The sequence below is a fragment of the Drosophila novamexicana genome, unplaced genomic scaffold, assembly GCF_003285875.2.
Source record: "Drosophila novamexicana strain 15010-1031.04,08,12 unplaced genomic scaffold, DnovRS2.1 tig00000512-arrow-arrow-pilon, whole genome shotgun sequence".
NCBI lineage: Eukaryota > Metazoa > Arthropoda > Insecta > Diptera > Drosophilidae > Drosophila > Drosophila novamexicana.
The window spans coordinates 291,750-303,360 of NW_020824809.1; the positions used below are offsets into that span (position 1 = coordinate 291,750).

An 11,611-nucleotide genomic window follows, 5' to 3' on the forward strand; every position below is an offset into this window, starting at 1 on the left:
TAAAAGCATCTTTTCAGTTCACCACTGGGTGACGGTCTTGGCTTACAGTTTGAGGTCAATGGCGTTTTCGACTAAGTTTCAAACCTTTGTTAGTTATAAAGTTTTCGGACTTCAAATATGAAACGTGTAAGCATCAAAATGTAATTACATTGAAGAAATAATTATTAAGACAAGGTTGCAAATAAATAAAATATTTAAATAGTTGTATTTCGGTTCACGGATTTAAAGAACATTAAGGTTCGGTTTGTGAACATGCTGGTTCATGTCCTTGCACCTAGGTATTGGTTTGGACCTTGGCTCACCGAATTTTGTATTAAGAAAATTGTCAAATTCGATTTATTAAAAGTGACCTTTTCGATTTTACACCTCCCCAAAAGGCGTAGGCAAAAAATCAGTTATAGCAAAAAATCTGATCTGTTCGTGCCACAAGAAGAAATGAGGATCATTACATCAAATACCCATTAAATTAAAAATACCAAATCTGTGCATACTATACGAGAAGACAAATGTAAAATAAATCATAAAACCTAGGAAATATGGGCAAAAAACCGTATTTCGATATCGAATTTTATCGATTGCTTGAAATCGATCGATATCAATCTGAGATCGAAGCGTTTCTACGTACGGACAGACAAACAGAAAGCAGATATTGCTGGATCGACTCGGCTTCTGATGCTGAACAAGGATACGCATACATTTTATGGGATCCTAAATATTTACCTCTATTATACTCTTTTACCCATATTCATCGGGTTCAAGGTATATGTGGGAGTAATCGAAATATATCTGGGCATGTTTCGGCATTTACCCAATTCCAATTGAACTTTTTTTGCGAAGATTAAGTACTATAGTACAAAATCTACAATTAAGTGTAGGGCTAATTTTTCTCAGTGCGATTGAAACGAACGATTAAAGATGACTTTAAAGTTTAATGTTTTTAATACATTGATTTATTGAGCACGACAGCCATCGATAAGCACAGGGCGATAGCAAGTCTTGACTACGGGATTAGCGCACGAGGTGCGGGTACAAAGAGGAAGACTGATAAATAATTTGCGATTCTTATTGGGTTGTTTTTGAGAGCCTAAGCCAATATTATTTGGTTCTTTTGGATCCAATCGACATAGTTGGCAACCTTGCAGTAAACACCAGGATAAGGTGCCACCGTGCAAGGCTTGATACTCCAGGACACAATGCCCACCTGCTGGCCGTCGTACAAGAGGGGGCCGCCAGAATCGCCACTGCATTGGCCCTTTCCACCCTCATCGACACCACCGCAAATGTGGTAGCGGGGATCTGTGGATCCTTGGTGACGCGCCACGCACTCCTCGTCAGAATATACCTTCAGCTGTACCTGCTGCAAGGTAGTCTGTATGCTACCGCCAGTCTAGACGATAAGACAAAATATATGTTCACCTTTCTGACTAATGGAATCCGATAAATAAAAAACTCCTACCGCATTCAGGCCCCAACCAACAAGTGTCCCCTCACCGCCGGACTCCAACTGGGGCGTGGCAAAGTTAAGCGCGGGCAGCTGCACAGGGGCAACGGTTTTGTAGTCGAACTTGAAAGGCTCCGCCACCTGGAGCAGGGAAATATCATTGGCATAGTGGTTGCTTGGGTTGTAAAGCTCGTGCTGAATGATCCGCTTGACAGCCACCACGTTGGGTCCGCTGGCCCCGATATTGGTCACACCGTACTGTACTGAGATCTGCTCGGCTTTGCGTCCATCGGTGCAATGAGCCGCTGTCAGCACAAATTGATTGGAAACTATGGAGCCGCCGCAAGAATGGGAGCCACTGGCACCGCGCAACGAAATCTGGGAAGCACATTATAATCGTACATGATATAGATGTATGCACCTATGAATCGACGAGCTCACCACAAACGGATATATCTCCACGGTGGCATCCGTGCCATTGACCACCCGACCCATCGGAGGTGCAGCGTAGACGCTGGCATTGGCGATTGCGAGCAACAGGAGTGCGAATATGTTTAGTCTCGACGAAAGCATATTGTTGAGTAGACGGTATCTCGAGTAGACTCCAGTTGCACGGCGCTTCGAGCAGCGCCTTTTATAGGCACGACCCCTTTGAGTTGGCACTGGCGATAGGCCGGATATTTATGGCCAGCGATAGGTGGGCAATAAATATGAAAGAGCCAGATTCACCTGGCCTCTGGGTTTTATTCCAAGATTAGGATGAATATTGGGTTTTTTAAACGTTTTATTTCCAATTATTATAAAGTATATAGAAACTATCTTTGGCCTATAAGATAATCTATCCACAACGTATCGAACAGAGTCTCCTTAATTTTATTATATACTAGCGGCCAGTATTAAGTTTTTATATATTCTCTATATACAGAATAAATCAAGTCAAATAATTAGTTTCTCAATATTTGTGTATGTATTTAATGTGAATCTTGGACTAAACCATTTTAATTAAGGTAATCACAATGCAGAAAAACAAATAAACGTGTGGCTTGACGTCCCAGAGAAAACTTGGTAATATTGCTGGAATGTGAAACTGTGCAGATAGTGCTTAAAATAATTTGATTTATACTATACATTTTAGTCACAAATAATTTATAATAACTCCAATTATAAGCAGGTTACAACGTCCCGAAGGTATTTGAGCCCCGCAACCAACGTTCTGCTTTTAACCAAAGATTATTTTAAATAAAGTAAGTATACATGAAGAACTAACAGATTTTAGCAAACGATCTTTGTATCGGAAAATGTGAGTCAAACAAGACACAAAACTTAAGCAGCCATATTATCTAGGCCAGATCTAGATACATTTGTAGCTATGCTCTATATAATACGTAACTACACTACTTTACTAAGCGATGCTAGCATCGGACTACAAAAATACTCCAACATATGCGCACCAGCGCCATCAAATTTCTACTGTATACTGCAGCTGCGTACCGTGGACATCTTTTGTTCCTCTTCATCCAAATGTTTGGCGCTCAATATACTTTTAATGCTCTCGGCCTCCTTGATCCAGAACTCCAGCTGAAATGAAAAGTACATGCTACCAACCAACATACGTTATACGGAAACAATCCCGGAACTTACTTGTTGCAGCAGCAGATTTCGTCGCTCGCCCCTTGGCTCGTTGTTCACAAATGGTACCAGAATACCCAAAGCAGAGGTATACGATTCCAAGGCGGCGTCCAGCTTGCGCTCGTACAGATACAGCTCGCCCTGCCGCCCAATTTCCAGGCCTGTCTTCATAGCAGGACTCGAGCTCGATAGAGTAACTAAAAGACATTCAATATTAATATAAGATACTTACAATTGGTAAAGGTAAATATTAAATAATTATTATTATATATATGTATAATCTAACAATAATTTGTATATACTAAAATTAAGTCTCCGTATTGATTAAACATTACACTCCGTGTCAAACACTACACTCCGCCCGTAAGCAGAGATAATTCTCAAAAATATGTTAAATTATTGAATTATAAGCTTTACAAAAATATCTTATAATTTCCGCAATATGTGTTCTTCCTATTGCTGTTAAACTTCTTCAGTTTGGTAACAAAAAAAATCGAAAGCAAGCCATTCGCAAATTTGAACAAACTTAGAGAAAACTCGTCAAATGAACTTTGTAATAGAGTCAAATGTGGTTTTCAGGTTAACTGGAACCAGAATAAAGTGAAATGTCATACAAAGCTGTTTGTAGCGCGCATCCGGCTCAAGCATTTCCATCATGCGCGACGTGCTTGGCTGTGCTTGAATCGTAGCTTCAGCAGTTGTAGCAGGGGTGCTTTTTTCAGAGCGTTGCGATACTGGTGTCTGTTGCCGTTGAGCCAGCAGCTTGTATTCATCCTCAATGATAACATTTTTTATCTCCTCCGCACGCTTCATGTAAGCTAAAGCCCGATTGCGTAGCTCCTGCCGCCGGCTGGCATCCGATTCTTCGGTGATGAGCGGCACAAAATATTGTAATGCGCTGCAGTACAAATAGTAAGCCTCCTTATAACTACGTTTCTCATCATGCTCCACCGCCCGAGTCACCAAGTCAATGGCCTTTTTCAGTGTCTGCTCCGAGGGAAATGTTTTGAGATCTAAGAAGGGATGTGCAAAGAAATCCGTAAAAGAGATGCGCTGCGCCGGCTCGTGAGCCAGAAGACGACGCAACAAATCGTGGCATTCATTGCTGATACGCGCATTTGGTGGCAGCACAATTGGCTCGGCCTTGCGAATGCGCAGTAACAGCTCCTCAATAGTGCGCGAGCTATAGGGCGCTTTTCCGAACAGGCATTCATACAGTATTACCCCAACGCTCCAGAGATCGGCCTTGGCATCGTACTGATGGTTTCTCACAATCTCCGGAGCCATGTAGAGCGGCGAGCCTTTTAGCTGCTGATTGATTTCACCTAGTTTCAGGTGTTGCGCAAATCTATAAAACGCAAACGATTAAAGGATCACTGGCGTCATTTTTTTCAAGTACATACCCAAAATCCGCAACCTTTAGAGAGACATTATTAGAGCTGCGTGTGAGGAGTAAATTCTGTGGTTTCAGATCAAAATGTGAAATGTCGTTGGCCCGCATATATTGAACCGCAGCAGCTAATTGGCGCAAAAAATATCGACATGTTGATTCTGGAAGCGCTTTCTTGGTGCGTATGAAGGCAGATAAATTGCCAGCATTACAATATTCCAATACAATGTAAATGTTCCTTAAGTGGACGAAGAAGAGATACAATTATATTATTTAAAAAATAATAGTTGTTTTCCTTATCAAGTAGAATCTGTCATACACTCATCATATTTTACTGGAACTCACTTGTCATCCCAGAAAAAGTCCTGAAGCGTCACAATGTATTTGTGCTTCAGATCTCGCAGCAGGCGAATTTCCGTTATTAAATTGTCGCGTGAGCTCTGAGATAAAGTAGACATTTCCACGTATTTGATGGCATGATAAGTGCGTTCCTTCTATGAGAATATACGAGTGAATGTGTTTTAGATAACTGATTTCGCAGAATAATTGGATTGAAGAACTCACTTTATGGCGGGCCTTGTAGACAGATGCATAGCTGCCCACTCCAAGTTTCTCCAATATTTCATAGTCCGTTATTCGCGGCAGTGACATGTTTCAACATTTATAAGGCCATTGATTAATTAACATGAAAAGTTTAAGACTATGTGTGTTTTAGGCATTTGCGTTAGCTTTTGGAAATACCATAACAATATATATGGCAGTCACAGTAAAAATCTACACTCAGCTGATGCGAACGGCTGTCGATTGTTATAGCAATCGACGCACTTGATACGCAACAGTTGCGCCACCGTTCCACGGCGTTCAGCAAAGCAACGCTGTGCCAGCGAATGGGCAGCACTTTTGTGATTCAGTGTGTTTGTTGTTGATGCGTAGCAAAGCAACTAAATTTGATTTTCTTACAGGTAAATAAATGAATAGTCTGAATTAAAAACGCGGAAAACCTATTATAAGTGTATAATGATGCATACGACATCAAACATAATTGCTACTGAAGGGTTAAGATTTATTAACACTAACACTAGCTCGTCAACCCAACACGTTCAAGCTGGGTTTCAGCTTGGAAATTGACACACCCAAAACAACAAATTAATCAGACACGCCCGTAGCATCGAAAATGTGATCACAGCTTATATTCTTTAATTTTCAGCTATCCGTGTGTAGTGAATGCTTTAGCATATTTCCTTTCGCCTGCAGCGCGTGAAGTCACAAAAAAGGTTTTAAAATGAATTACGGCCGTAAAACGCCCTCAACCTACCGATCGAATCCCTCGATGTACTCCCATGCGACGGGCAGGTATGCAATACGAATTTGTCACCAGGATCGATATATGTCTATATAGTTATTTATTTGAATATGTAACAATGAAATGTGTATCCCTACAGATCCTCTACAAACCTACATTCGAAAATGTCGCGTTCCACGCGAAGCGTACGCATACCCTGGTACCAGAGGCCCCTCCTGAAGAACAATCAGTACATTGACATACAGAAAGGTGCGATGCTTATAGGCCTATTTGCTGTAGTAAGTTTGTGCGATGATTAGCTTAGTTATGACAGCGAATTGACTATTTCTTTGCCCCCGCAGTTTCTCTCACTCTTTACCATTGGCACTACCATCTTTGATATCTATTGTTATGCCATGGCTGCTCCAGGATCCACCCATTATGGCTACTACATCATATCGTACGAGTTTGTGTATGTTGGGAACAAGCACGGTATATATATGGCACCCTATCATTGAATTAATTGCAGCCACTTAACCATATGTTCCGAATGTTTTCTAGTACGCAACATGCTAATTGTATTTGCTTTATTCTCGCTTATTATGGCGCTCATCAACTTTGTCACCAGCATCTTACTGTGCGTCGCCTTGCGTAAGGTAAGCTTAATATTTAGTTGGGATTGGTTTGGCAAACATTTCACTCTCATTTCACTCATGCCCTAAAGCAAAATAGACTTGGAGCACAGAAACGCTTACTGAGCAAAAGGGTAACAAAGCATCCAATCTTATAACATTATATCTGAATTTTTAATCGAATAATTCGCAGCAGACTTCCTAAACTATTTTCTTATTATTTGAAATATTAAAATGTTCTCTTTTCATAGGAATACGAAAGAAAGGTGCTGCCCTGGCTGTGGACCTTTGCCATCTTCACCGTTTGGCGCGCTTTGGCTCTAATATTTTTTGCCATTGTTAATGATTTGTACTTTGCCTACAATATCATAATGGTACTGCTTTGGAGCATCTTTTGTCTGGTTTCCATCTATGGCTGGGCCGTTGTGTATTCGCTGTTTCTAGAACTAGTGGATCTTACAAAGCTGGAAGATCTGGCGCACTTACGTGTAAGTTACTTGCCGTTAATCGTCGTCTAATATCATAAGAGCTAACTGTTTAACTGTGTCCTTTCAGATGGGCACCATGGCCTCGCTGCACGCATCCACAGCCAATTCTCTGGCTGGCTCGCGTCCTACAACCCCCCACAGTACTGTGTCTACAATGCCAGTGGGCTAGACAAAGTGCTACTAGCATTCCAAGCACAACAATACCGTCCGGCGGAGTGTTACACAAGGCCAACGTTCCACACTCACCAGTTTAGTGCCTTAAATGTGTTTAAACAATGTCTAGTACATATCAAAAACGAATTGCAAGTGCAAACTTTTTTACTGAATGCATAGTATTTATAATTAAGTCTCATTCCGTCCATTTACATACATATATGTATATGTAATTATGTTTATTTAAACAATCTTGTTGTTAATGAGATCTATCGAAATATGTGTTTAGATGTCATATTTGTATACACAGCAATCGTCATTTATAACAATAATGAATTGAATGCGAATTAATATGCTGCAATCATACAATTTTTATACGCATTTTGGATAATTTCTACATTTTTCTGCCAATTTAATCGCCTGTTTAAAGGAAACAATTAAAAAATATGTTTATCTTTAGTTACTTGTGTAATCAAAAATGTTTCAATTATCATCTATGTGCATAAATGTGTTTTTCCTGACTCGGCTTTGTCATTAACGACTTATCATAATTCAATTTTCCACAACGGGAAATGTTTGGATGCTTTTTGATAAAGGTGTAAAATATTTCGAAAATTGTTGAGCTTTTAAATCGGAAATAAGTTTTACAAGTTTGTCCCCTGAATTTACTTAGAAAACAAATTAAGGTGCTGTACTCGGGTGCACCCGACTAGGGTTTATCCTGAACCTTCTGCAAAAACCAGATGCTCAAGCATTACACTTTTTTCTAAAAATGTCTTAAAATTTTTTTTATTTCTTATTGGAAAAAAATAACTGTACTAACACATCACACAGCACAGCACAACAAAATCGCAATTCAAAATAAATGATCGAATTAAAAAATATTCCAAATATTCTAACGTTTTCTTCAATAACAATAATGATTATTGTCCTTATCAATCTTGATAACATTTCCTGGAGATCTTATTGTGCCGTATAATATTCGTATACCCGCAAAATAATAATAGTCTGAAATTATGTCGTGCCATTTTGGGCGTTGCTCCAATTGGAATTTATAGTATTTGATTTAAGGGATATGGTATATGGTATATACATACTAGAAGCTTTGTGTCGCATTGGCTGACTAGTAATTAAATGCTAATTTATATGCTTAAGACCGGGGCGTATTATAGATTATTTTAAACAAAATCATACTTTGTGTGTTGCATATATTTGCGCAACCTTAATACCTTTTAAAATGGCTTCGGGAAATAAAATGGTATCTTTAAAATGCTTGGTCACACCGTAAACAGAAATACCTTTTCCAGCCTAGCAAGCAGCTTTTGCTCATCAAAAATCAAAATAATGATTATTGTACAGGAAATTGGGGCAATTGCAAGGCACTCGCCCGCAGCTAACCCCACATGAACACATGAACTCCAACGATCTTTATCAACTAATACCACACACGAACTGGGATATTTTTTATTTAAAATACAAACCGTTGCTTTCTATCCGCCTGAATTTTTATTTCCAAAAAAATATGTTAATAAATAAAATAAATTAGAGTTTTGGTAAAAGCCCAACCAGGGAACAAAAGGTGCTAGCAGTGCTTGCTGCAGCTAACTTTCGCTTGCATTTTAACGCCGATTCAATGCATACGCATGCATACATATGTATGTATGTATGTAAGTATGGACAGTATAAATACATACATATACATGGAACAAATACATATGTATGTGCATACATGTATACAAAACATGTACATATGATTGCTTTTGTTTCTCTCACTACGCAATTTCGCAAAACTCGCATTTTGATATATTGCTCGTCGTTGTCAAGTCATGCTAGATATGTCTGCTGCTGCTCTCCCTCCATTCGGCACTCGTTTATCTCTCGCAGCTGTTGATCGCTGCAACGGTACATATTACTGACTACGCGTCTCGCACCTGTCCAAGTTGAATGCCCCAAAGCAGAATCGGGTAAGAGAATGCACTCAGTGCTATTGCTAACATAGCGCTCAATTTCGTTCCCGACACGTTTATCAACCTTGCCTTAATTTGGTTTCTCCCATCGGTCTTCTACGCAGCGCCGCATTTGCTTTGTGCTCGGACAGTAACTGCGCATTTCCATTGAAGCAGTAATGTGGTTCGCTTGTATCATGCCTGCCAGACAGATACGATGTATAAAATGCAACGCAACTTCAACGCTGTTCAGATGTCAGACCCTCTCTTAGATTGCTTTGTCTGTTGTTGTTGTGCGTGGGGCGCGTCGTTCACCTCTGTAAAACACCCCCACAAGCTGTGGCAGCAACAGCAAGGCACACATACATACATACATGCACACCAGTTTATTTAGTTGTCTATGTTTCGTGTTTTTGAGTGTGTGTTGCTCTCATTTGCTGTTAAATGGTGGCAAGCGAGTTTTTCACCACGGCTGCTTTCTGCGCTGTTGGTGACTAATTGTTGTTATTGCTATATTTTGACTTTGCTCAATAAAACAATGTTTTGTTTTTTTTGTATCGGTGTAATCTTAAAACTGACGAAATCAGGTGCTGCGTTTCCCAACTCCCTCTCACTTCATGCTTCGGCCTTAGCTGTTGTGCTTATCCATTCGGATGTACATATGTATGTATGTATGTACATAAAATACTTACAGACAACATGCGCATATGAAACAGGAAATTATTTTCGTTTTCTACAGAAAAGCTGCTGCCTGCTGTTGGTAGTCTTACATATGTATGCATCTTTGTATGTACATGCTAAATCTACTTGGTTTATTCTTACATCCATAATAATCGAATAATATACATACATATGTACCTATATACTATATATGTATATGATGTTTAATGCTTGATTGCTTAAACTTCAAACATTAAAGCATACATATGTATATAGGTATGTCTATTGTCTGAACATCGATGCGTGTCTGCGTAAAATTGAAATATATCTGTACGTATGTCTATTAATATATGTATATGTATATATATATACATATGTATATGTATGAATACGTATAAAAATGTATATACGTATGTATATATATGTATGTATGTATGCGCAGCAAACATATGTCTTATAATTATTTCGATGCAATTACTCAATTACTGTTAAGCAGAAAACGAATCTTGGTTTTAACCTAATGAATAAGAATGTACAAAGGTATACGTAAATACAAACGCCAAAAACGAAATACAAATTGCAGCCATCAAAAATGTTAACCTGTCTAGAGAAATTCACCACTCCTTCGCAACGGGTACAATATTATATGAGAGCTCGTAATAAAAAAGAGCAACAACAGACACGAATTTTTTGTTATTTCCTGCTAAAAAACTTCGTATATATGTATGTATTTTATGAAATACGTAGATATTGAATTAAACATCATACATATTTAATAAAAGTGCGCAGTTTGCATTGATGACGCAGCAACAAAAACACAATGGCAATGCCAACAACATGACAATAACAGCAACTGCTCTCAATAGCTCTCACCCTTACTCTCTCGCACAGTTTACGTGGGGCTACAACATGGCGTCGTCGGAATTGTGTGGCCGCTGAATTTTAATTTTTAAATAACAATAGGTTGACTGTGTATAAATATAAAATTATTAGGCACACTTTACGTTTGTTAAATCATATATCAAAATAATAGAAATAACGTACATAACAACAGTTCAACTATTGAATGTTAGTCTCTCCCTTTCATGCACTGCATTGGTCTCTGAATGTGGTGGATCGACATAAACACACACATATGTACATGCACATACTTTGAGTGTATAAATGTAAAGGTCTGTTACTTGTTACAATCGTGATACTCTTTAAATTAGTAATATAATTTTTTCATCAAGTATGTTACGTCGTGACACATACATATCTTTTGTTACATATAAATTTATGAAGATTTAAAATTACATAGATCGAACTTTATTTTATATGTATACATATGTATATTAAAACGAATTATAAAAATATTGCTTATAGCTCGTAAGTAATGTACGTCTTCCATATTTCTTTAATTTAAAATTTCAATTATGATAATAAAATTATTAAAAAGTAATATAGCTACAAGTTAGTTAATTATGTTTGCATAGCTTTAAAAATAAAATAAAAGCATATCAAAGGAAAATTCACATTTTCAAGCTAGCTAAAACCGTTTCTCGCCTTAATGTACACGCATTATACTTATAGTAAATATATTTTAAAAATTAGGCATTTTAGCTTTCAGGTTCCGAGATGTGTGTTGATCATCTATCGAACTCTTGTATGTATGTATATCCAAAGTTTTTTTTCTCGCAAGAATAGTAAGATTTACTACATAAATATTCAGTCTCAATTGGATGATAATAATGTCGAATATTAAGGGTGTTCAATTTGCGTCACCCTAAAAATGCTCTTTCTAATTTTTATATGTGTGTACATACATACATGCATTCATACGTATTACATTTAGAAACAGGTACAACGCTATGTTTAACAGGTTATTACATTGTTTACATATAATTTAATAAAAAATAAAAAGAGAAGAAAACATTTAGCACACATTAAGTACATGTTTATTTGTTGTTCTTCCATAGTTATTTCTCAATATTTTGCAAATACTCTCGCA

At 38.0% G+C, this 11,611-nt stretch overlaps 3 protein-coding genes and 1 long non-coding RNA gene across 6 annotated transcripts; 2 read left to right on the forward strand and 2 right to left on the reverse strand.

Annotated features, from left to right (window-relative positions):
• Nucleotides 1-933: 933 nt before the first annotated feature.
• On the reverse strand, nt 934-2,061 carry LOC115761872 (chymotrypsin-2). Its single transcript, XM_030703875.1, has 3 exons — nt 1,883-2,061; nt 1,457-1,819; nt 934-1,387 (listed from the first exon to the last, which is right to left on the reverse strand). Exons 1-3 carry the CDS (start codon nt 2,012-2,014, stop codon nt 1,085-1,087), a joined length of 798 nt encoding a protein of 265 aa, XP_030559735.1. The 5' UTR covers nt 2,015-2,061; the 3' UTR covers nt 934-1,084.
• On the reverse strand, nt 2,044-5,217 carry LOC115761871 (serine/threonine-protein kinase ULK3). Of its 3 annotated transcripts, none has more exons than XM_030703872.1 (7): nt 5,025-5,217; nt 4,806-4,954; nt 4,474-4,698; nt 3,685-4,418; nt 3,083-3,267; nt 2,933-3,019; nt 2,044-2,177 (listed from the first exon to the last, which is right to left on the reverse strand). In XM_030703872.1, the coding sequence occupies exons 1-7, from the start codon at nt 5,109-5,111 to the stop codon at nt 2,076-2,078; spliced, it is 1,569 nt and encodes a 522-aa protein (XP_030559732.1). In that variant the 5' UTR covers nt 5,112-5,217; the 3' UTR covers nt 2,044-2,075. The 3 variants fall into 3 exon arrangements, with proteins under 3 accessions (XP_030559732.1, XP_030559734.1, XP_030559733.1); XM_030703874.1 differs by lacking the exon at nt 2,044-2,177 and adding an exon at nt 2,328-2,515 and having other exon boundaries at nt 5,025-5,216; XM_030703873.1 differs by lacking the exon at nt 2,044-2,177 and adding an exon at nt 2,329-2,528 and having other exon boundaries at nt 5,025-5,216.
• Nucleotides 5,218-5,336: 119 nt separating this feature from the next.
• LOC115761873 lies at nt 5,337-7,859 on the forward strand. The gene is made up of 7 exons (XM_030703876.1): nt 5,337-5,422; nt 5,668-5,813; nt 5,903-6,041; nt 6,105-6,234; nt 6,304-6,398; nt 6,626-6,862; nt 6,930-7,859. The coding sequence occupies exons 2-7, from the start codon at nt 5,743-5,745 to the stop codon at nt 7,029-7,031; spliced, it is 774 nt and encodes a 257-aa protein (XP_030559736.1). The 5' UTR covers nt 5,337-5,422; nt 5,668-5,742; the 3' UTR covers nt 7,032-7,859.
• A 469-nt stretch (nt 7,860-8,328) lies between these two features.
• Nucleotides 8,329-9,514, forward strand: LOC115761931. The gene is made up of 2 exons (XR_004017783.1): nt 8,329-8,979; nt 9,087-9,514. It is a non-coding gene; the product is annotated as an uncharacterized LOC115761931 (long non-coding RNA).
• Nucleotides 9,515-11,611: the final 2,097 nt, after the last annotated feature.

Coding starts and splice junctions, on each gene's coding strand:
- LOC115761872 (XM_030703875.1), bottom strand. CDS start 2,014: ATGCTTTCGTCGAGACTAAACATATTCGCACTCCTGTTGCTCGCAATC. Junction 1,820..1,882: donor TGGAGATATATCCGTTTGTG/GTGAGCTCGTCG, acceptor TGTGCTTCCCAG/ATTTCGTTGCGCGGTGCCAG. Junction 1,388..1,456: donor TTGGTTGGGGCCTGAATGCG/GTAGGAGTTTTT, acceptor CTTATCGTCTAG/ACTGGCGGTAGCATACAGAC.
- LOC115761871 (XM_030703872.1), bottom strand. CDS start 5,111: ATGTCACTGCCGCGAATAACGGACTATGAAATATTGGAGAAACTTGGA. Junction 4,955..5,024: donor TCTACAAGGCCCGCCATAAA/GTGAGTTCTTCA, acceptor ATATTCTCATAG/AAGGAACGCACTTATCATGC. Junction 2,178..2,932: donor AGGAACAAAAGATGTCCACG/GTACGCAGCTGC, acceptor AATAAAACCCAG/AGGCCAGGTGAATCTGGCTC.
- LOC115761873 (XM_030703876.1), top strand. CDS start 5,743: ATGAATTACGGCCGTAAAACGCCCTCAACCTACCGATCGAATCCCTCG. Junction 5,814..5,902: donor TACTCCCATGCGACGGGCAG/GTATGCAATACG, acceptor GTATCCCTACAG/ATCCTCTACAAACCTACATT. Junction 6,042..6,104: donor TTATAGGCCTATTTGCTGTA/GTAAGTTTGTGC, acceptor TTGCCCCCGCAG/TTTCTCTCACTCTTTACCAT.